The sequence below is a fragment of the Vipera berus genome (genome assembly GCF_964194415.1).
Source record: "Vipera berus genome assembly, chromosome: 5".
NCBI classification, from domain to species: Eukaryota; Metazoa; Chordata; class Lepidosauria; order Squamata; family Viperidae; genus Vipera; species Vipera berus.
In genome coordinates, this window is record NC_138207.1 from 87,179,639 (window position 1) to 87,204,801 (window position 25,163).

General features: G+C 37.8%; 1 protein-coding gene across 2 annotated transcripts; it reads left to right on the forward strand.

The window, feature by feature from the left end:
• The first annotated feature begins 1,219 nt into the window (after positions 1 to 1,219).
• Positions 1,220 to 25,163, forward strand: SLC25A16 (solute carrier family 25 member 16). 2 transcript variants are annotated; one of them, XM_081328897.1, is made up of 9 exons: positions 1,220 to 1,993; positions 5,198 to 5,290; positions 9,231 to 9,364; positions 10,398 to 10,461; positions 12,787 to 12,908; positions 16,232 to 16,298; positions 18,551 to 18,713; positions 20,885 to 20,953; positions 22,983 to 25,163. In XM_081328897.1, the coding sequence occupies exons 1-9, from the start codon at positions 1,891 to 1,893 to the stop codon at positions 23,137 to 23,139; spliced, it is 972 nt and encodes a 323-aa protein (XP_081185023.1). In that variant the 5' UTR covers positions 1,220 to 1,890; the 3' UTR covers positions 23,140 to 25,163. The 2 variants fall into 2 exon arrangements, with proteins under 2 accessions (XP_081185023.1, XP_081185024.1); XM_081328898.1 differs by lacking the exons at positions 1,220 to 1,993; positions 5,198 to 5,290 and having other exon boundaries at positions 9,266 to 9,350.

A 25,163-nucleotide genomic window follows, 5' to 3' on the forward strand; every position in this document is an offset into this window, starting at 1 on the left:
AAAACAGTTACCCTAGTGCAGGGGTAGGCAACCTTGGCTCTTTTATGACTCGTGGACTTCAACTCCCAGCTGGCTCAGGAATTCTGGGAGTTGAAGTCCACGAGTCATAAAAGAGCCGAGGTTGCCTATCCCTGCCCTAGTGGCATCCTTTTGGAATTATTCCTCCTGATGGGTCAGTTGAGGTGCGTTCAGCAGCTGTTGTTTTTTGTCAAAGTGATGAATGCAGCCTTGTACCACAAACTCTGCCCCTTTTGGAGTTGTGATGTCATAATAAAAGGGGTGGGGCTTGTACGATGAACACTGTACTTGAGGCTGTTGTCAGTATGAAGATTGGGGCTCTGCTCTATGGAAGCTGATTAAAATGGCGAGTCCTTGCCCATGCAATGCCCTTGAAGCCCACTCTACAGAATCAAGGAACCCATCCTTCCCTTCCCAGTTAGACCTGGAACAAATACCCTCCCCAGACAACTACACAACCCTGAATCAGCCTGATTCAAAGCATCATGAAGACCTGGGATAGGATGATAAGCATTATTAAGATTCGGTTTTGCCTAAATGATGAACAAGTTTCCTTTTCTCAGCACAACTGTTTTATTCCTGTTTTAACTGTCAGACTGTCTTTTAAGTCTGGTGACCCGCCTGCAGTTGGGTCCGAGTGGGCAGCTGTAGAAAGTGAAATCATCCATCCATCTCGACCCTCCAATTGGGGCAGCCTCCGTCTGGGCGCAAGAGCTGAAAAGTCTAGCAGTCTGATGCCTGGATGGGAGACCACAAAGAAGTCCCAGCTTAGCTGGGAAGTTGGACAATTCTTAGAAGTCTTCAATCAACCACTTCTGTAGTAATAGCGCTGAAAGAGCTGCAGCGTGCCTCCATCGCTAGCTTGAGGTTGAATCCACCCACCAGCTGCCTGCAATTAGTGCAGGTTCGCATCCCACCAGGCTCAAGGTTGACTCAGCCTTCCATCCTTCCGAGGCAGGTAAAATGAGGACCCAGATTGTTGGGGGCAATAAGCTGACTTGGTAATAATGCCGCTTGGGAGGGGGGGCGAAAGCAGTAATAATCCCATTTACATATCCCGCCCTTCTCCGAAGACTCAGGGCGGCTTACAATTTTAAAGCACAAATCAATGTGCTTAGCAACAGCCTTCATTCTATGTATATGCCTGCTTATTAGGGCTTTCCCCCCCCCCTCCCCAGCGGCATTATTACCAAGTCAGCTTATTGCCCCCAACAATCTGGGTCCTCATTTTACCTACCTCGGAAGGATGGAAGGCTGAGTCAACCTTGAGCCTGGTGGGATGCGAACCTGCACTAATTGCAGGCAGCTGGTGGGTGGATTCAACCTCAAGCTAGCGCTGGAGGCACGCCGCAGCTCTTTCAGCGCTATTACTACAGAAGGGGTTGATTGAAGACTTCTAAGAATTGTCCAACTTCCCAGCTAAGCTGGGACTTCTTTGTGGTCGCATATACATAGAATGAAGGCTATTGCTAAGCACATTGATTTGTGCTTTAAAATTGTAAGCCGCCCGGAGTCTTCGGAGAAGGGCGAGATACATAAATGGGATTAAAATAAATAAATAAATAAATAAATAAATAAATAAATAAATAAATAAATAAATAAATAAAAATCTTCCCGTTGCCCCGGTTGAGAAACGCTGCTCCGTAGGTGGGCGGCTGACCCAGCGAGGCTATGACGTCATCAGCGGGCGCCACGGGCCGAGGAAGCTGGGCGGCGGCTCCGCCTCCCGGGCTCGCTGGGCGGAGAGGCCCGGCCTGCCCGGCCTCGTGTGCTGCTGGAGGCGCTAGCATGGGCTGAAGCTGCTCTGCCGCCGCCGCCGCCACCTCGTAGAATTGGTGTTGGGGGAAGGCCAGCCAGCCAGCTGTCGGCTTCATGGCCACGGAAGCCGCCGCCGCCGCCGCGGGACCCGGCGCCCGGTTGCCCTCGTCTCCCACCCAGCGAGATTTCTACTGGCTGCGCTCCTTTGTGGCCGGAGGTGAGTTCGGAGGGGAAGCCGGCGGTGAGAGCCCGGGGCGGCCCGGAGGGAGAAGGGCGGCCGAACCGGCATGACCTCGCTCTGTCTTGGTCCTTGAAGTCTCTTGCTCAGAAATGGTTTTCAGACCCTTAAAACTTAAAAAACCTTTTTTTTAAAAAAAAACAACCCCGTAGCTAAATTTCAGGGTGGGGGGGGGGCGGCTAGGCTGCCTTTCCTTATTTTTAGGAAGTGCTCCGTGGGCTGCTCTCCGCAATCTGCCCTGTTCCCCCCTCGTCTGAATGGGGTTTGGAATGGGTATATTGCAGGGGTAGGCAACCTCGGCTCTTTTATGACTCATGGACTTCAACTCCCAGAATTCCTGAGTCAGCATAGCTGACTCAGGAATTCTGGGAGTTGAAGTCCATGAGTCATAAAAGAGCCGAGGTTGCCTACCCCTGGTATATTGGAATCGCTTTGCTCCCCCGCCCCAATATAAAACCGTACACATTAAGTTTCCTGTTCCCGGCTGCCTCCTTCCGAGGTCGAAAAATGGGGAAGAATGTCCGTGGGCCCCTAGAGAAAGGAAGGGCCAAAGGGATTAAAACAGGGGTCTTCAAACTTGGCCCTTTTATGACTTGTGGACTTCAACTCCCAGAATTCCTCAGCCAGCGTGTCTGGCTGAGGAATTCTGGGAGTTGAAGTCCACAAGTCATAAAAGGGCCAAGTTTGAAGACCCCTGGATTAAAATGTCTGGTGAAAAGTTGTAGGGAAAAGAATAACCCCTAAGTAAAAGCTGTATATAGCCCCTTAAACGGTTTCAGATAGTTCTTGGACTATGGGCAAGGAAGTTGGGTGTCCGTTCTCCTGATTTAGTAATAGCTAGCAACATATTTAGTAATAGCTAGCTACTGCTAAGCTTGTAAGCCGCCCTGAGTCTTCGGAGAAGGGCGGGATATAAATGGAATTAAAATTAAAATTAAAAATTAAAAATATTGATAATGATTTCGTACTGGGGAATTATTAAAGCTAAAAAGCGTCCTAGGAGGATTATGAATTTTTCTTTTTTGTGTCCCTTCAAGTCAGTCTTGACTCCTGGCGACTGGGCAAGTGTCTGCTGTTTTCTTTGCAAGGTTGTTCAGCAGTGGTTTGCCATTCATTGCCTCCTTCCTTGGGCTGAAAGGGAGAAATTTCTGAGACCTGCCCAAGGTCACCCAGCTGCCTTGATGCTCAAAGTGGGGCTAGAATTCACCATCTCACAGTTTTTCAGTCTAGGCTAGTGCCCAGAAACACAAAACTGGCTCTCTTACATCATTTGTACTGATTTTTAAAACTTGAGGGGAGACCTGGGTAAAGTAAAAAGCCATTGATTTTTGAAAAAATGTACAGCACTGTGATTTAGCCGAAAATAACTATGTTGCAAGAAAGAAGAAAATGTTGCTGTATTTATTATATGGTTGTTTGAAACACAGGAATTCCACAAAAACTTGCTTTCTCATATTACTTTATATATTTATATCTTACCCTTTTTCATATATAATGCAAGGTGGTGAATGTACTCCTGCCTTCTATTTTTCTGCAACAACAACCCTGTCTGTCTGGTAGCCCTGACTAAGAGAGAATATCTGGCCCATAGCCACCCAGCTATCTTTCATGTCTAATGGAAGCCTAGAACTTAACAATTCCATGGTTTCTAGCCAGCATCTTAACCATCATACTGAATTGGTTCTTATATGTTTACAATATTTTATTTTTTCCTTTGGAGGAAAGCATTGGCAGTTCCTGTAATTGCTTCCTGTCTAGATCAGCAAAAATACAGATGATTCATCATCTTTGTACACTTTTTCAAAAGAAAATGAATAGGACATGGAATCCTGAGTACTGTAATTCAGGGAGGGCTGTCAGGTCATACGAGTTCATGAATTATAGGATTTTATTGCTTTAAGGAACTGATTCTCAAGAGTTTCTATACAGCTGACAAATTCAGCTAATAGCTGTTTTAGTATTTACTATGTTTAGTATTTACTATGTTTAGTATTTACTATGTTGTGTGGCTTAAGGGACGCGGTGGCTCAGTGGGTTAGGACGCTGAGCTTGTCGATCAGAAGGTCGGCAGTTTGGCGGGTCGAATCCCGAGTGCCACGTAGCAGAGTGAGCGCCTGTTACTCGTCCCAGCTTCTGCCAACCTAGCAGTTCGAAAGCACGTAAAAATGCAAGTAGAAAAATAGGGACCACTGCGGTGGGAAGGTAACAGCGTTCCGTGCGCCTTTGGCGTCTAGTCATGCAGGCCACATGACCACGGAGACGTCCTCGGACAAGCGCTGGCTCTTCGGCTTTGAAACGGAGATGAGCACCGGCCCCTAGAGTCGGAAACGACTAGCATGCATGTGCGGGGGAACCTTTACCTTTACCTTTATGTTGTGTGGCTGTGTTCACAAAGAACTGTGCATGTAATAACACTCAGGTTAGGCAGGCTACTAATGTACTTGCTTTACAAATGCAGGAAGGTAAACTGAGGATTTTTTTTACTATAAAGCTAGTAAAGGTATAGGATTGTCAGCGGGGGAGCCCCCCCCAATCCTCCCTCCTTTGCTTCTTCACTTCTGACAGCTATGATAGCAAAACTTGGCTGTGATTTTTTTAAATAGCACTGTAGATTTGCTTTCTATAGATTAAATATATTGTTAAAAATACCGTAGATGTGAAAAATGATGACCAGTTTATATACTAGATTGAGGTGAGACTTGAATTAGGAATTTCCTGAATGAAACTCTTAAACGTGTTAAATTCTCATATTTTCTGATAGTCATAATTTATTAAATTTGTGTGTTGCCCACTTCTCAATAACTCTTGAGTCAGCCTCTGATTTCTTTAGAAAACTTCCCCAAAGGTGCTTCTCATCCAAAAAGCTTCATCAGTTCTGGCCAGAACAATGGCCTGGATGAAAGAATCTCCATAGACAACTTTTGTCTGTGAAAGATCCTTTTAGATTTTAGATATACCAAAGGCGTTCTTATGATTTCATACTTTTCTCAGTGTGCTTTCTGCTTCATCAGAAATTGAGAAATAACAGGAGTATATTTTTTAGCAGACATTATAACTGTTGACTGAGAAAGCAATGCTTGCTTACCTATTGCACGATGAACCTTGAAAAGATAAAAGTTTAAAAATAGCTCTTGCTAAATGTCTGGTAGTTAGTAAATAGTACTATTTTTGCTTGTTGGAAAGGTGTTGCAGGATGTTGTGCCAAGTCAACCATTGCACCACTGGATCGAGTAAAGATTTTGTTGCAAGCTCACAATCATCATTACAAACATTTAGGTAAGAAATTACATATTGTGGGATCTAATATTATTGCTTATAATGTGTGATTTTTATAATTGGTAAAGAAAGTAGATTTCTTCAATTTGCTTGTGTAATTGCAATAATTCAAATATATCAATTGATATTATTAATGTGTTTAGACCTGGTTTTCTATAAGATTTTAAAGCTAAATTCTGGGTTGTAAGCTATATTGGAACAAGAATTATGGTTCTCTCTCTGGTTTTTGAATAAGTACAAATGATTTTTTAAATATTGTTGGTTGGAACTTTGAATACATAACAATAGTGTTCAGTCTTCTAATGTTTTGGATCTGTTTTAGTTCAGTTATGATTTGTGGGTGCACTTCTTAATCTTTTACAACCATTTTTCTACCTGTACTTTATTATAGAGCTGCTATTCTTCACAATAGCTCAACAAATAACAGCAAATATAAGCCACTAAAATCACATCAGATATTCATTCTAAATTTAAAATTAAGTCAAAATTCCTAAAATATGGATGCGAGAAGTTTATTTTGCCCTTGCTATTCTACCTTTATAATTAGATTGTGTGCATTATCACACATTTTGACGAAACTTCTGTTGAATGCCAAGTTGGTCTTTTAATTAAAAATAACAATACATCAAGGGATTTAGTGCAAACCTATTGATTAAAGAGGAAATATTGCCGTAGCCCGTATAGAAATTACCTTTCTGTTCAAGTTATATAAGACAGGATTATGTATGTATGTATGTATGTATGTATGTATGTATGTATACGTATACACACACACACACACACAATGTGTGCTGCTGGGATTGAAGCAAGTTCAAGCAATATTGTTTCTATTGCTAGAATCACAGAAGAGATAGGTCAAAGCAATGACATTCTTTTTTTTAATAGAGTTACTGAATTTCTATTTTTACAAATCATGGGTGCTTAGTAAACAATGTGTTGTCTGGGTTCATTTTTTGGTTAACAATACATATTAAAATTATTCTATGTCTGCTTTTTCTTTGTTCTTCAATATCGCTCTGTCAGTTTCTACACATTATGGCATTTTCTTAATCCCCTCTTCTTCAAATGGTAGTCTTCACTTTTCAAACACTAAATAAATGCAATTCTTTCTGCTATTAATACATTTAACATGCATATACATTCTTAAGGATATTAAGACTTATGTTCATGCAGTGTGCTAATGTTAACGTTGGAAAATACAGGTAGTCTTTGACTTACAATCACAATTGAGCCTAAAATTTCTGTTGCTAAGCAAGACAGCTAAGTGAGTTGTGTCCCATTTTATGACCTTTTTGTCACATTTAAGTGAATCACTGCATTAAGTAAATCATGCAGTTGTTAAGTGAATCTTGTTTCCCCCACTGCTTATCAGAAGCTGGCCAGGAAGGTTATAAATGTGATCAGAGGACAATCAATGCTGCTGTCATATATACATGCCAGTTTCCAAATGCCTGAATTTTGATCACATGATTATGGGGGTGCTACAATGGTCTAAGTGCGAAAACCAGTCATAAATCACTTTTTTCAGTGCTGTAACTTCGAATGGTTACCTAACAAAAGGTTGTAAGTCGAGGACTAACTGTGCATGCATATGCTAGTAGAATCAAAAGTGTTTGTGGAAAAATATGGTGGGGAATCCTCCCAATGTTGTTGCTGAACAACAACAACTGATGTAGCATTGGGAATGCTGGCTAAAACAGCTAAGAATTGTGTATTTTAGCAGTTTCTGGTGGGATGCTGGCTTATCTTTTTAAATAGCTGTATTCAAGTATTTCCTTCATCTGATAATAGATTTTTCAAAAATTCTAAATCTCCTAAATTCGCCACATTCAAAGTGGGGGCTAAATACAACTCCTGTGTGAGAGATGAGTTGATAAGATGAGAGATGCTTGTCTACATTTAATTTTCTTGTACATACTGTTTTATTTGTATGTTAGGTCTTAAATTGTTTTATGAGCATATTACGATTGAATTTATGCTGCTATGGATTCTTTCTAATTCTGCTATTTTTAGGTTAAATTATTTAGGTAATTGGCTTTTAAAATGCTTTGTAAGCACCAGTCCAAAGGAGAACATTGGTTTTGGAGACCGCATATAAATTATTAAATCACTTGCTCTTTTTGGTCTTATTCAGAGATTTGTCAGTCAGCTTCTTGTTTGCTCCATTTGAAAAATAACTTTTCCTTCAATTGTTCTTTGGCTTCCTCAGATCAAGGGAGCACTTAGGAGTAAACTCACTTTTCTAATCACTTCACATTTTTCCTGGTCTTCTAAGTCAGAGATTCCCAACCTGAGGGACCAGTTCCGTGGAGAAAGGTTTTTCCACAGACCGGAGAGAGTGTGGTTTTGTGTGCTGCCAGCATCCCACAGATGGGGCTTTGCTTGTCTGTGTGGACCAGTTGCTGGCATGTCACGGCCCGGTACCAGTCCATGGACCTGGGGTTGGGGACCCTTGTTCTAAGTCTGCCACTTCAGTTTTTGAAAACATGCTAAGTGGGTTTCTTCAGCCATGATTTATTTCTTGTTATGGAAAACCTCATAGTGAATATAAAATATGGAATTGAGGAAATAAAACTTCTCTTTCTGACTTCAGAGTAGATCTTGCATAATTCAGACTTTTATGAAATGTGACTTGTGCTGCTTATACTAAGTAACTAAGCTATCATTTGTTTTAATTATTTTTTATTGAAATAGCATGGTGTGGAAACCCAGTAACGGCTATCATATTGCTTCCTCATATTGCTCTCTGTAGACTCATTTGTTGACAACCAGCAAATAATTGTTTTTTGCCGCTTTGTGATAGCCTCAAAAGTAATGAGTACTACTATATTAAATATTGCTTAACATAGTGTAAAGCAAGGAAAAACAAAAACAAAATCTCACAAAAGTTTGAAGTTCTCTCTCTAAAAGACAGATTGAAAAAAACAAACATCCTTGAGTGATCCACTCTCGTATGTGAGTCCTGGCTCTACTCATTTGTCATTACTGCCACATCATTCTGCCTCCCCAGTCAGCAGAAAGTTGCTTGTGATTGTGTCATGAGTTACAAGCCATGGTGTTTAGATTCATACAACACGCTTTGCCAAACAAAGCAGACCACATTATGAATTAATTAAGATGTAAATCCAGTGTTTGTATAGAATTTAGACCTAGCTGACGCACAAGCAAAGATATAGGATAACTTTTTCATGTTATGTACTTTCAGTTCTACAGTAGCAGTTTTTCTCTAAAAGTAGAACAGTGATCATAATTAAGATTAGTTAATTTGTCAAATGATAGTATATAGTTAGATCATGTTTTTGTTTATACATTATCAATTTATTAGGAATTGCAGTGTAAAAGTGTAGAATCTCAGATACCTTCTCTTTAAGAGCACTGATGCTTTTTCAGATACTGATTCTCACCCTAATTTCTAAACTGGATTGATTTCCTGAAGCTATAGTACCCACATTTGTTCATTTTGCATTTTCTTTTATTCCTGACATATCTCGGATTTATTAAGCGTACTAACAGCAGAAGATTAAAATATACTGTACCAGTGTTAACTGTGATAGAAAGATGTTACTTTTTTTCTAGCATCTACACTTTTCATGTACTGACATCAGTGTTCCTGGTTTTGAAAATGCAGGTCATTATACGACATCATATATAATTATTCTTCTTTACAATGCATTTTATCATGCTTCAGCAGAGTGTTTAATATTTTTCATTCTTTATGTATATTGCTCAAGAGTTGGGCTATAAATACCGTATGGCAAGACTTGAAATACCTGGTAATTCTGTAATTATATTAAATACCTGCATTTGCACTATAGTCATAACGAACTTACAGTTTTGACAGCAGCGTTTTCTAGATTTATAGAATAGTTCTCGTAAGCGAGCAATTTAAAATGCTGAGATGAAAATGGTAACACGTTAGTCTGCTTTGTAACGCTGACAGGTGTCATTTCTACACTTTGCGCTGTACCGAAGAAAGAGGGCTTCTTAGGATACTATAAAGGAAACGGGGCAATGATGATTCGAATCTTTCCATACGGTGCAATTCAGTTTACAGCATTTGGTCAGTATAAAAAGGTAAGTAACCCGTGTCTTGTTTCATCTATGTGGTATAAAGTGGTTTCAAATTTTAAAATTGACAATATATATCATTATAACCTTTTTTGGACAGAATTTAGCAGCCAGATTCTTTTTGTATGTGGGAAGGAAAAGGCCAGTGGTTTTGCTGCTAAAAAAAAGGATTTAAAAACTGTATAATTAATCTAAATACTTGCAAATACATATTTTTGTATTTGTAGGTTTTATGTGATTTACCAAGAGTTCTACCTTGCTGAATTCTATTAAAACAAAGGAAGAATAGCGGAACAATGATTATGGGTTTATTTAGATAGGAACATTCTTCCACAGAAAATGATGTACTTAGCAGTGGGCCAATTCTGTGGGAGGCTATTCCAGGACACCTTGTTTTCAGCTGACATCCTAGCCCAGAATCACAGCTTTTAGTGGCAAGGGACAGAAGACGAATCCTTTCCACAGTACCTTTGTTTTCAAGAAGACCCAAGAGCAAACTCTTATACTGTCTTGAAATAAGTCATGATTTCTTGACTTGTATTTATGTATCAGGAGAAAACAATCTTTGGGGGTTGAGGGCCTCGCAGAGTTTTTAAGTGGCGTCATTCCAGAAATCAGCAGGAGGGGCAGCACAAAAAAAAAACGATTAGATTTTATTTCATCTGCTTTTAACTTTCATTGACATGAAATGAAGTCAATATGATTTATTTCCAGTCATGTATTTATGTGTCATGCATTTAATAACCGCTCATATTGAAACTTACAATCTCATAATAAACTTCCAGACGTTTCTAAGACCAAGCCATAATATGGCCTGTTACTGGTTTGCTAGTGTATAATCATGATTTATTACTTAACATTGTATACAGGACCTTCACTTACTTTTCAGTAAAATCATGCTTTAGAGCAGCTAACACAAAGAACGTTGGGTTTAGTGTGATTATTTAAAAAATTGTTATGGCATATGGTGAAGAGTAATGAACTTTATCTTTGGTATGTTAAGAGTTTTTTCCACACTTCAAATGTAATCATTTTGTAGGTGATAAAGGACAGGCTTGGCATTTCTAGTCATATTCATCGGTTAATGGCTGGATCCTTAGCAGGTATTCCTCTTCATTCTCTTTTTTTTCTCAGTGTATATGTGTCCTTTTCTATAATGTTTACAGTTGTGGTTTTTAATTAATTAAATCCCAGCCTTAAAAGTTTGTTTTAATCAGATAAAAAAAGATCTCCAGAAACAACCTTGTAAAAGATTTTGAAGACCAATACTAGGGCTTAAAGAGTTTCTGGTTTCTTTCCATTTGCTACAGTAGGTGGGAGACAGGTATTTTTCAAGTTACGATTGATTTATTGACCATTGAAACTTAGGATGCTGTAGAATGAGTGGCACTTAATGACGGGTCCTCAAAATTCTGGCTCTCACACATCCCTGTGGTCATGTGATTGCAATTAACCACCTGGTGGTTATGATGGTTGCGGTGTCCCACGGTCACCTGAACACCAGACCTTCCTTGTTAGCTACCCACATACAAGTCCATTGGGAAGCTGACAGGGATGGTTGCACGTCATTCCTACAAGTTGCTCCCACTGCTTTTCTCTCGGGCTTTGCTTTGGAACAGAAGATCCAGGGATCTAATACTCTGTAGCACAGGGTGTGTGGCCCACAGTACCTCTGTGCCCTGCAGCTTTCTGTAACGTCTGCCCATGGCACCAGCACTCCCCCCCCCACACTCCTTAGCTGGGACATTCACCTGTTCTCACTTAACAGCCCTCATGTCCTGTGGCTGTGATTGCAGATGGGACTGTTCAGATTGCCATCGATAAGCAATGTGATCGCTTGATGTTGTGCTGTACGACTGCATTGATTAACAATGGGAATTCTGGTCCCAATTGCTGTCATAACTTGAGGACTACTTGTAGTTTATCAAAAATGAAATGGTTTTCATTAGTGGCTACTTGCACTCTTTTGGAAGCTCAAAGAACAAAACAACTGAGTTAAGATTTTCATGTTCTAATCAGAGATAGATTGCATCTACTTAAGCAGATTTCACCTATGATTACTGTAGCTACTAAAATGATCAAACTAGATTTCTGGTTTGATTGTTTAAAAAGATAGTGCTCACAATACATGCCTGTGCCACATTGTTAGTGTGTTGCATGAAGTACTACTTCTTTTATTCCAAGCTTGTCTACCAAGTGACATGTTCAGTCAGTACACAACTTCTTTTATTAAAAGTGAGAAATGTCTCTACACTATTCATAGATATTGGTGTGAACATTTTTCAGATGAACCACATACATTGCGATTATACTTCCATACTTTGGATGGAAATTGTTGGCCGTAGTAACTTTTTTACAGCTTGTGAAAATCTAGTACAAAAGAATAGTTTTATGAAATGCTACAGTGCTTATGCTTATTGAAGTGTATGGAAAAGAAATAAGAAAATAAGCAAGAGGGGGGAAGAAATGGAAGCTACTGCAAAAGAAAGTTTAATTGCCAATCCCTCAGGTACTGACCTAATAAACTGATGACAGAATATATCTAGAACAAATGGTAAATACCATGCCACATAATAAATATGTGGAATGTCTCCATATTTGTAAGAATAATGTAAGAACAAATGAGCACAAAGTGTTGTATGGAGAATGAAAAATCCATTGAAATATCTTTCTACCTTCTGTGATGAATTTGATCTGTGGTGCTAATATAATTTTGCACTTTAAGGGAGTTGAGAAATGTTGGAAATAAAATTTCTAAATGCTTGCAAGACCAAACATAGATAACAGAAGGCACTGAATTTAAGAATAATCTGAGGGAAATGCCTTGAAAAGTCTATTGTGATGCGTCTGTTGGGATTGGCAAAGGTAAAACTTTATGGTGTGAACTTTCAACTTTGGATTTCCTGTGCCTTGTGTAATTCAAATCTGAGTAGTAATGCTTCATTGGTGGATAATTGCCTTTCAGTTTCCTTTAAGGAAATAAAAAGGTTGAAGCAGGGGGGGGAAGCTTAATTTCAATTATTTAAAACATAAGCTTCTCATCCCCCATCACTTTCTAAAGGCATTTCAAGAATAAAAGAATTTAAGCTTTCCAAATGCAAAACAGAAAAAGGTACTGAACACTTATTCCCCACATCCTTATGCTAGCTTTTTTTTTAAAGTATGTTTAAGAAAGAATATTTTAAAAATTACCATCCTTCTGTAGGTTACTGATTTCAGCAACATGGGGTGTAATTTTTGCAAGCAATCTAAATCACCTGATCCTTCAAGGTTCTGTATACTATCCATATGGATTGTCCACTTAATTTTAATGTATTGCTTCCATCATTCTTATGCCTATAATAACTAGAGATAAAAATCAAATTTCTAAAGCCTTTTAGACTCGGGTGTATGCTGATTTTTTTTCTATTATTATTAATTTTTGGAAGGTATAACAGCAGTGATCTGTACATACCCCCTTGATATGGTGAGAGCACGGTTGGCATTCCAAGTAAAAGGGGATCATACTTACAGGGGAATTATTCATGCATTCAAGACCATTTACACCAAGGTAATTGTCTTTGCTTTTCTTCAGTATTATGGCTTTACAAATACCTGTTTATATTCTGTAATAGTTCTCAGCAGAAAATTGAGCAAGAAAAATGAATTTACAAGCTCAGTGTATTTATAAGGGTAGCAAATAAGAATAATAAAGCTGCTCCTCTGTTTAATGCAGGGGTCTTCAAACTTGGCCCTTTTACGAGTTGTAGACTTCAACTCCCAGAATTCCTCAGCCAGGCACGCTGGCTGAGGAATTCTGGGAGTTGAAGTCCACAACTCGTAAAAGGGCCAAATTTGAAGACCCCTGGTTTAATGTTTCTCCTGTCCCAATTGGTGGTTTATGAGCACTTGATGAAATGTGTGTATTTTTAATGAAAGGAGAACAGTGTCTGACTAAACCAAATCAAAGGAGTTCTTAATTTTTTTGATCAATTACCTGTGCTATTTACAGAATTTACAAAATAAAACAGTAATTCCTAATACAAAGAAATTAGTTGGAAAAACAGCATATGGCAAATCAAAACAAGTAAAAGAATGCAATGGTGAAAATTGCATTGCTTTGAAACAGAGGTCTTCAAACTTTGCCCTTTTATGACTTGTGGACTTCAACTCCCAGAATTCCTCAGCCAGCATGCCTGGCTGAGGAATTCTGGGAGTTGAAGTCCACAAGTCATAAAAGGGCCAAGTTTGAAGATCCCTGCTCTGAAAGAACCAGCTTAACTTTTCTTCAACTCAGAATCTGAGCATGCATTTCTCTGGTGATCAGTAGCAGAGCAATTAGGCAACTCAGGGTGGGATTGACTCCCAAAGCAAAGCCTGGACTAATGAATGTAACTGCCCAGTATGCTCATGAAGCCAAAGAGTTGCCTTAAAATCCCTTGTTTAGCACTAGTCTAGGTCACTTTGGAAGATGAGAAGAAAGAGCTGTAATTACCCAAGCTTGATTGGAAAGGAATTCTTCTCCCCTGCACTGTTATTTTCATGAACTGTATATGAAATAGGCACACAACTTGGGTGCCTCTCATAAATTGGAATCTACAGTGGCATTGCTAAGTCATTTTAGTTAAAAAGGGTAATTATAAAGAAAAGTAGACCAAGGACACTCTTGACAAGTAAGTATTCATTTGTGTAAATGAAGATAGCCCCTTGGAAAAACTTGTTCTGTACCAGCCTGCTACCGGCCCTGCAGAAAAAGCAGGGACAACCCCTTTACAAACGGCAAGAGGCTGGAATAAAGCCTGCCAAATTTATTAACATAAAACAGACACCAACCATGAAACAGGAGCTATGAAACAGGAGCTATGAAACAGGAACTATTCAAGCGGTTGCCTTCAGCAAACCAGCCCTCCCACACATTCCCCTTTTATACAGTTCAGAGCATGGCTTCTCTCTGCCTCCTTCCGAGGTGCCCCATTGCCTTCCTCTGTTTACTCCTGATTGACTGCCTCCTGCATCGGGCGTCCTTGAACAGGGCCAGCTGTGGGTCATCTTCATCCACGCTGTCAGGCTCACACAGCTGGGTCTCCAGGTGGGAGGGGCCTGGCTGAGGGCTCTGCGGAGCCTCAAGGCCATCATCAGCAAGCTCTTCAACACCCCCCCCCCATCTCCTCTGAGTCGTCCGACCCAACTGCCGAACCCACAGGCTGACCCTGAATCACAACAAAACTGATGCTGCATAAAAATGCTGACCACATTTACAAATAAGATGTTGATACTTTGGAAAAAGTACAAAGCGGAGCAACTAAGATGATTAAAGCCTGGAGATACGAAAAACGGTTGCAGGATTTGGGTTAGGCTACTCTAGAGAAAAGGAGGACTAAGGGGGACATGATAGCAGTATCCCAGTATTTGAGAGGCTGACACAAAGAAAAGAGGGTCAAACTATTCTCCAAAACACCAGAGGGCAGGACAAGAAAAAAGGAAGCTGGAATTAAGGAGAAACTTCCTAACAGCAAGGACAACTAACCAGTGGAACAGCTTGCCTCCAGAAATTGTGGGCGCTTCGTCATTGGAGGTTTTTAAGAAGAGACTGGACAGTCACTTGTCTGAAGTGGTAAATGATCTCCTGCTTGAGCAAGGGGCTGGACTAGAAGACCTCCAAGGTCCCTTCCAGCTCTATTCTGATTCTGAAATTATAGTGTTATTTTTTATTGTCAGATTCTGGGTAGACAAATTTGTTCTGATAGCTGAATTAAATCAGTTCTAGTACAGTGAGTTGTGAAAGATTTTTGATGAAGGCATGCTTTTAAGTAAAAATGTTCTGATGAAAGTATATGAATGGGCTGCTTTTAACCAGGTCTGGCCAACAGATTCCTTGTATGCCCATAGCTTTCAGCACATAATGGTCATGATAGGTGAAAACGAGGAGTGTTGTAATCAACATCTATGCATATTATAATAAAAATAATAATAAAATAATAATAAAATAAAATATCAAGATGGGGAGGGAAGGATAGACTGTATTTATCCAACTTGACATGTATTATAAATACAATTAGACTTAAGTGTCAAGGGATACCTTTCTCATTTTAGCAAGATCTTGAAACCTTGTAGGATTGATATGGTAGTTTAGTAATTTGTGTTGAAAGATATGAGATAGAATCAGTGCATGCCATGTGAATGCAGAAATTCAGAAATTGAGTAGCCAGCTTATTGCTTCTGTGGTCAGGTCAGGTTCTGACTTCAGTGGCATTTTTGTGCTTACATGTATCTTTAAAGATAAAGGTTCCCCCGCACATGCATTCCAACTCTAGGGGCCGGTGCTCATCTCTGTTTCAAAGCCGAAGAGCCAGCGCTTGTCTGAGGATGTCTCCATGGTCATGTGGCCGGCATGACTAGAAGCCAAAGGCACACGGAACGCTGTTACCTTCCCACCGTAGTGGTCCCTATTTTTCTACTTGCATTTTTTGCGTGCTTTTGAACTGCTAGGTTGGCAGAAGCTGGGATGAGTAACAGGCGCTCACTCTGCTACGCGGCACTCGGGATTCGACCCGGCAAACTGCCGACCTTCTGATCGACAAGCTCAGCGTCCTAACCCACTGAGCCACCGCGTCCCTCTTACATGTATCTTTACAGATACTTTAAAGTGACTGTGCATGCACATCCATGTGCAGACAGCCAAAAGCAGGTTGCAGAGTTGTGAAAAAAGTTATGACTGCTTTAGTGATTCTAGTTGCGTTGTAGCACATCTCTTTCAAATAATTTGCATAGCCCTGGAATATAGTATATGAAAAAAAAATGGAAATTAGAGCTTTCTTTTCAAAACTTTACTCATATGTGTAATTCTCCTAAATTTATTTTCTGTTTTCTTGCTGTTATTGGCTTTTGCCAAAGGAAGGTGGTATGCAAGGATTTTATCGTGGACTTATGCCAACAATAGTCGGAATGGCTCCATATGCGGGTGAGTACAACTTGAACATGATTGTTTTCTGGTGAACCTCTTTAGGTTTAATTTTGATTTGAAAACTCTTTTCTTTGCTTCCTTTAAAATAAAATAAAAACTTTTTGCACATGAACAATTAAAAAATGGAACTGCTAGAAATGAAGTTTGGTCATAGTGCTTGGTGATTTACTTTTCTGTTCGTTTTTTCCAACATTTCTAGAAGAATTTGTTGGAGGTGCTCTCAATTCAGGCAGTTCCATAAATTGAAAGTCAGCTACTAAAACATTTTGATTTCTACTGTTGACTCTAACTGCAGATCTCTGTATTTTAAAAAATGAAAATAGAAGTGACATTTAAGATTAACTACATGATTTTTTAGCAATACCTGACTTACTTATCCTTACTGAAGGCAGCAGTTTCTGCAGCATGTGATGATGTCACAATGGTGCCTCTATAGCAGGGGTGTCAAGCTGCTGGCCTACCGGCCGGATGCATCACACCAAAATCACACCCACCCCATTGCTGGCAATGGAAAAAAGTCACGATACGTCGCGTCACGTGACGTTGCAAGTTTGACACCCTTGTATAGTGTCAAACTATAGTGTCATCATTGCAGTTGCCTCCACTATATACTTATGTGCCAACATCTGCATAAATAAGTAAATCACGTTATTTGCTTTTTGAGATCCATGATTCTAGATATTTATAGGCCTAATCTCTTTGTCTGCCTAAGTAATGCAATTCTGATATATTATGTGGATCTTTGGTCAAAAATTCTTTAATCTTGATTGTGACTTAAATATTTCTTTGTCTCCTTTCTCCCTCCCTTAATGGGGAAGATTCTATCTAATCTAAAGGATAGACTGAAAACTGTTGGCTGAGAACTATATCATTTTCTTTTCTTTTTTCTTAAAGGACATCAGTTTATTTTAAATGCATGTGTACATAGTCTTCAAAATTCCCACAACATGATGGCTTGGGTTATTCTTAGTTGGATTTTTTTGTCAGTTGCAGAAGTCACAACCCAAATCTAATAAGCAAAATGCTGATTTTCATTTAAGTTCTAACTCTGTATATGTTTTAATTAGTTTAAATGTTGAAATTCTGGTTTGGGATTGCATTTTGAACCCGTTATGATTGAGGGATGTAGACACGTTCTTTTTTCAACTTTGCTAATAACTCATTAATTAAATCCCAGAGGTTTAGCTCATCAATAAGTTGTGTAATGCTTTCAGTATTTCAGTAAGCATCTTAAGTCCTCTTGGTTTACTGTTGCTTAGATTATTCTGTTTCTTTGGTTTTAATCATAAATGCTGTTTCAAATTGTTCTTGTTTTTTAAAATCTTACATTTTTATTGCAGCCACATTTTAGTACTCTGTAGATCAGAATGTTTCTTTATTGTAAGAACGTAATGTCCAAGATAATGGTAAAGACAAGGACAATATTATGTAAAGAAAGAGAATTACTCTAACACAGGAGCTTTTTTAAAAGGATTCTTTTCAAAGGGAATTTTTCTGATTACTTTCCAATATAGGGCACATTGCATTCATTTCTGAGGATTGTTATGTCTTTCTGGCAATCGGTAAAATTCAAGTAATTTTGTTGCCCATCTACCAGAATATATCAAGACTGTCTGCTCCAAGTGATCCAGAAAAATGAAGTTTGAAAAAATGGAGACAATGTCATGATATATTTGATGATCAAACTAAAATTTAGCACTTAAAATTAATGGATATGTAATGGATATGTAATTAATGATATGTAATTAATGGATATGTAATGGGACGCGGTGGCTCAGTGGGTTAGAACGCTGAGCTTGTTGATCAGAATATCGGCAGTTTGGCGGGTCGAATCCCGAGTGCCGCGTAGCAGAGTGAGCGCCTGTTACTCGTCCCAGCTTCTGCCAACCTAGCAGTTCGAAAGCACGTAAAAATGCAAGTAGAAAAATAGGGACCACTCCGGTGGGAAGGTAACAGTGTTCCGTGCGCCTTTGGCGTCTAGTCATGCCGGCCACATGACCACGGAGACGTCCTCGGACAAGCGCTGGCTCTTCGGCTTTGAAACGGAGATGAGCACCGGCCCCTAGAGTCGGAAACGACTAGCACGCATGTGCGGGGGAACCTTTACCTTTAATAGAACAGAGCTTGGCACATGCACTACTGTTAGATTGAAATAAGCGCATTCTTTGGCTGAATTGTGCCTATAACATCTATGTACTTTGTTGTTTGAGGTAATGTTTCAATTAAAGATATTTTTTTTTTCCTTTCAGGTTTCTCATTTTTTACCTTTGGTACCTTAAAGAGTGTGGGACTTGCCCAAGCGCCTACCCTGCTTGGGAGGCCTTGCTTAGATAATCCTGATGTCTTAGTTTTGAAAACGCACGTAAATTTGCTGTGTGGTGGCGTAGCTGGAGCCATAGCACAAACAATATCGTAAGTTATTCTAGTATTTTACTGCACTTCCTGAAGAAATGTTAGGATAGCTTGCATTAGGAATTTTGTTTCCTTCCGCCTTTAGAAATCATGAAATATATATAACATCGTTTAAATTTCTGTCTGCAAAGAAAGCTCACTGTACAGGCTAAAAAAAAACAAGCAACCAGCAGAATTCCAAAGCAAGGCAATGTTTCATTTTCTGTCTTCAGTATCCTTAGCAGAAGAGCTGCAGCTCTTAAGTTCTGCCCTGGAGCCATTTCTCTAAAATCAGTTGAAGGGATACATTTGCTTATGTGTAACAAAGCCTCCAATCTGCTGTTTTCCTTGTCAGTTTATATGAGGTTTGTGTGTAAATAAACTATTACTCCAGATGCTGTTCAAAAAATTGTAGCTCTAATATAGCTACAGTGCAAGATAGGGTTGCATAATAAATTGACAGGGAATACTTGAATGCCACCAGAACCCCAATAGTTACACTAGAAAGCTGTGGTAAAAAAATACATATTTATCATAATGATAATTTAACATGGTTTGAATTACATAAAAGCGTTGGAGCATAGTGCATATTGTGCCAACTCAGTTATATACCTTGGCTTTTCTCTGCTAAAGCTGGCATGGCTACATACTTTTTCTCATTTTGTAAAGCAACAAGAATGAGGCAAGATAAATTTAAAAATGAAATTTAATGGCCAGCTCTCACCACCTGTTGAGGCTCATGATTGAGCAGAAGTAGAAATAGATAAAACATTTAAGAAAAAAGACCATAGCTGAAAACAAGTTACTTTCATGCAGCTTTAGTACGTAGCCTCCATTTTTTCTTGGTTTTCAAATTTAAACAATTGCTGGGTTAAATGTTTATAATTCTTTCAAATACCTAAGTTTAATGTTCTGCTGATATCAGTGAAAAGGATACAAACATGTCTTTTAACTGTTATTGAAATCAAAGGAAATGAAATACTTTTTTGGTTTCTGGATTGTGTTCTTTTGGGGTTTACTTCAACCAATTCATACAATTTTGGGGGTTACAATCCATCATTCTAGAATGAATACAACTACTATGTCATTCTTACATGATAGCCAATTTTTTTTTAAAGGGCTGTTATATAAAATCTCTTAAGGGTTAAAGTTTTTCATTTTCTTTACCATTTTTTTAAAAATTTAAAGTTTTATATGAAAACATGAAGAAAATTCCTGGCAATTCAGATATGGAGCCTAGTACCTGGTTTTCCAGTGTTAAACCTTATGGTGTGTTCTGAAACTGCCACAAAATAAAACATGCGCTAAAGCATATGATTGATTTTGAATACAGTGAACATAACTCTTTTCTAAAATCTTGTGCTAAAAGCCTTAGCATTTTTTTTTTAAATTTTTATGGATTCTCCCGATTCATTTGTTTTCAATTACAGTTCGGTATTCTGTCCGTTATGATAGCCACTTTAGCACTGCTTTTGGTAGAAATGTGAGATAGATATTTAATAAAAATGAAATAATTGGGATTGCTTTTCTCATTAAGCAACTGTGATAAAAATAGTTTCATTGTTCTCCAGCGAGTTATATTCTTAAATATGCAGAAAGATATAATCTGGAATATTTCAGCATGGCTGTTTAAAAAAAAAAAGTAAAAACCAAGTGTTGGATACTAGGCTTTGGCATAGAATTTCTGCTGCCAAAGTCAGCTCCTAATTTAATTTAATTTTTAATTTTAATTTTTATTACATTTATATCCCGCCCTTCTCCAAAGACTCAGGGCGGCTTACAAGCTTAGCAGTAGCCTTCATTCTATGTATATGCCTGCTTGTTAGGGCTTTCACACACACCCCCAAGCGGCATTATTACAAAGTCAGCTTAATTGCCCCCAACAATCTGGGTCCTCATTTTACCTACCTCGGAAGGATGGAAGGCTGAGTCAACCTTGAGCCTGGTGGGATGCGAACCTGCACTAATTGCAGGCAGCTGGTGTTACTTAAGGAGGCATTAGCCCACTGCGCCACCAAGGCTCTTTATATTTGATCCAATATAAGGCAGCTTTGTATTTTCCACATGTTCCTTATGTAAATGTCCTTTTCCACATGTTCCTTATGTAAATGTCCTTTTAATTATTATTTTGCAGTGCGAATAGTTGCACTGTGATAACTGCAGTTAAAGAACATGCTTTTTCCCTTCCCCAGATACCCCCTCGATGTCACTCGTAGGCGAATGCAGTTGGGAGCCATACTTCCTGATTCTGAAAAATGTTGGTAGGTTTCATCTCTGGAACCAAATATATGCCTGCAGTAATAGCTATCTACTGTATCATATTGCTCTAAAACGTTAACAGTGTCTTTTTGTTCTTTGGTCCATGTGTATATAACTAGCAAGGTAAGCATAGCATTTAAAGCTTCATAGTAAGCTATAGCTTCAAAGTAAGAGGAATGCATTTAAGTTCAAAAGCTATGTCTAGAAGGTCAGGTTCCTTTTGTTATTTCTGATACACAGATAGAGGATTTCATCTGACATAAGTTGCAATATTAGGCTGGCACTGGCATTAGCCATCTTTGGAGTGAAGTTAGATTGGGAATGTTGAGATTGTGTAATATGTGCGCTCATCAAGTGGCTGTCACAGTGACATTGTCAACCACAATACTCTCTCCAAAATCTCTGTTGACCCTATGAGTCTATTCTGGGCCTAAAAGCATGGATGCAAATAAATACGAGCTCAAAGCCTAAACAAGCAGATACTATACTTTGCAGCAAGCCAGGTTCTTAAACAGGAAAAAAAAAAGAAAAAAACAGATGAGGCTGTGAGCATTGGTACTTACTGTCATCAGGCTACTTTGCCCTGATAAAGGGCTGAAGGGATGTTATTTCAGTAAATGGTCACACAAATGTCAATAGACCACACTGCATATTAATACTGGGCAGCCTTAATTTCACATTTTATGCAGAGTTAAAATTTAGGTGTCCCATGGGCAGCCTAATTGTAGGCTGATTGCCTCAAATGGTTTATTTTATTAGGAGAAGAATGCTTTAATGGTCAGTGATTACATAATCTCAGTTGAACAAGTAATAAAACAGTAAAAACAATGAGAACATAAACTTAAAAAGCATGCAAAATGTCAAAGAATTAATTAAATTGGAACAATGGGAATAGTTATGAAAAAATGTAATTTATTCCAAGCTACAATTTGAGGGAAGATTGATATAAAATATTTTACGGATGGTATATAATTCTGTCAGTTATTAACAAGATAAACAAATTGGAAATTAATTAAACATAGTGAAATGATTTAAACAAATATAAGCAATAATGGTCAATGTTTCAATAAAAGGAGAAATATTTAAGTAATGATTAGTGGCTAAGAACAATGGAAAGGAAGTGAAAAATGACCTACTGAAAACTACTCCTTTAAGATTTTTTAAAGTATGTCATTTAATTTTTTTCAGTATTTCAGCTTTTTATAGTTATACTATTTTTGTGATCAGGTTGAAGCATGTAAAGTGACATATTTATAATAAAGTTTCATCTAAAAAGAAAAATGCAGAACTGCAAAAAACAAATAGGGCAAAATATTCTATTTTTTCCAAGTTCTGCAGGCAAGGAAATAAAACATTCTTAGGAATTAAATTTCTTCTAAGGAATTAAATCCTTCTGTAAAATGTACCCTAAAATCCATAGGAATGACACAGTGTAAAAGAAAATGAACCTTCAGTTCATTAGCATCTATGTCATATGGAGAAAGCTAAACTATAAACAAGTTTTCTTGAAATTTCTTTCCGAAGTGACAACAGGTAAGATTCCAAAATATGGCATTTATTCTATATTTTGGCACCGTGTTCATTTAAATGTCTTGCCTCAAGACTGTACATATCTTGGAAGTCTTACCTATTATAATGTACAATTAGAATGGCAACAAACTGCAATCTCTCACTTTAAAAATGTTTCTACTCACATCAGTGAGCTTGTGTAGAAGATTTTCTTGTGAACTGAGCTTCATATTCATGTGGAATTTGGATTTTCAGATAAAAGAATCAAAAATCTTGATTTTGGGCTGTATTTTCTTTTTTATGTAAAGAGACATTTTGCAAAATAATTAAATCTCATTAGCAATAATTTAGCATTATCTCTGTATAATAAAATTACATCTGCCCTCTATGTGAATAAAAGTAGGGGGACCTCTATATTTTCCCATTAGGTAAGGCAAAATTCCCTGCTTTTTAAAATGTTATTTGAAGTAAAGTGTTGGAAAATCTCTTGTTTTACAAAGACTTTCTCTGTTCTCTTTCTAGTACAATGGTCCAAACATTGAAATATGTTTATGGAAACCATGGAATACGAAGGGGATTATACCGTGGATTATCATTGAATTACATCCGTTGTATTCCTTCTCAAGCCGTTGCCTTCACCACTTATGAATTTATGAGGCAGTTTTTACACCTCAATTAAAGACTGATTATTTCCCCCCAGTTTATAATAGATTGAACAGTAAGTTTCAGAATATATTTGAGAAATCACTAGCATTTAAAGTGCTTTCTTTAATATATGAAAATACAGCAAAAAATTGAAGTTCAGCAAAACTTGGCAAAGTTTACTCTGTATGTATTTTATGAGAATGTATATGGTATTCTTAACTGAAATCTATATGGTTCCAAAATACTCTATGTTTGTGTCCAACTTTAAGAATTTGATTACTTTTTTAAATTAAGGAAACTTTTTTTTTAGGAAATGTCAATATGCCTTAGCTAAAATATAAGTTGTAGGCACACTTTAAATTACATTCCACGTAATTGAATTGAAAATGTTTATTTGCTAATGTGGTTAGGGATGATGTATCATTCAGTGCTGTAGAAACTCAATTCAGAGCCTGCTTTTGAGAGCCCATTCATGGATTAGTATATTGGGTAACTACTTTCAGATTTTTGTAATAAAAATAGCTCATACTTTATCTATGATACATTGTTCCTTAACTAGAATCAAAAGTGGTGCTTAGGTTCTCACATAATTTAGTTTAGCCCTGTTAATTATTGGATGTTTTTCCTCTGAATCATGCTGTATTATAAATAGCTTTTGAACTTCTCTCAAAGTTGAAGTAGGTGGGTTAATGGGTGGGTTTATAACACAAACACATCGAAACATATAGCATTCTGAAATTAAGTGCAATCTTTTGATAGAATCTCTGATAATACTCTCAGTCCAGTTTCAGTTTGTCCTTACATTTGAAAAAACAGTACAGAAAAAATTAAATGATCCCTGGGTATTAGTACTTGAGATTTTCAATAACACTAAAATGAATATTGTTCACGTCTTCTCAGCCTAAAGTATTTAACCTTCCATATTTTATGAATGAAATTATTAAGAAACTCATTTTAAAAAGAAAATTGTTTGACTTCACAAAGCAACTGTTTGGATTTCATTTACAGAGTTCAATTGAAATTAAAAAATAAAGATAAGCAGAAGACACTGCTCCCATGCTGTGAGTATGTGGAATACTGCTGAAAGTTTGCAACTTTATAGCATTAGATAAAATACTTATATAAATAAATTAGGGTATATGTCTTTTGGGGTCTTTACTTTGGCCAGATAAAATAGTGTTTCTGCATGAATTGCACATGAATCAAGATGCACATCTGTCTACAAGAGAGAAGATAATTAAAACAAAAACCAAAGAAATAATGCTAAAAGTCTACTGTCCTAAAACAATTTTCAACCAGGAATTACAATTCATCTATTTTGCAGCCAGTTTTCAGTATCTGCACAAATGCAGCTTGTAAGGAGATAGTTCATTCTTTGAGTGATTTATGTGTAACTTTACAACTTCTCTGATTGGGGCTTGTGTTGTTATTAAAACCTTCCTTTTTAAATGAGCCTGCCACAAGAAGGAAACTTGAGCATTTTTGACAAGTTTTTTTCAAATTATACTGTGATGATGAATTGCAAGTTGACAGCCCACATCTGGATGTTGTTATTTCATTTTCAGGGGAACTTGCTCATATTAGTAATTAATCCTACCCTTTTTGCCTGGATGATGTTATAGGTAAATTGTTTTCCTGAACTAGCCTACTTCTTCATGAGACTCTTCATTCCTCCCATTTTATTTTCCTCTTGCCCATAGTGAATTGAGAATGTCTTTTAAGGATTTCATTTGATCCATGAACTTTATGTAAGTAGAAATCTGATGATCACCCTTAAAATTGTAAAATTACATCCCTTCTCAAAATTTAATATAAAGCAATTTTATTTATTTATTGTAAATAGTATATATTATGAACTGAAAATCGCTATGTTACCAAAAAAGTAGTAGCTGTAAACTGGGTATTGCTCATGGCCTGTACCTAGGACATATAATCTTAAATTCTGTGGTTTGACTTGAATGAAAATTGAAGATATATACCTTTAAATATGTAATTTGATATATTTCTGGGCAGAAACATGTACCTATTTTTTTTAATAAAATAACTTGAATAACAATA

Excerpts from the sequence above, each read along its gene's own strand:
- SLC25A16 (XM_081328897.1), top strand. The coding sequence starts at position 1,891 with ATGGCCACGGAAGCCGCCGCCGCCGCCGCGGGACCCGGCGCCCGGTTG. Across the intron at positions 1,994-5,197 it reads GCGCTCCTTTGTGGCCGGAG|GTGTTGCAGGATGTTGTGCC; the intron begins GTGAGTTCGGAG and ends CTTGTTGGAAAG. Across the intron at positions 20,954-22,982 it reads CCTGATTCTGAAAAATGTTG|TACAATGGTCCAAACATTGA; the intron begins GTAGGTTTCATC and ends TTCTCTTTCTAG.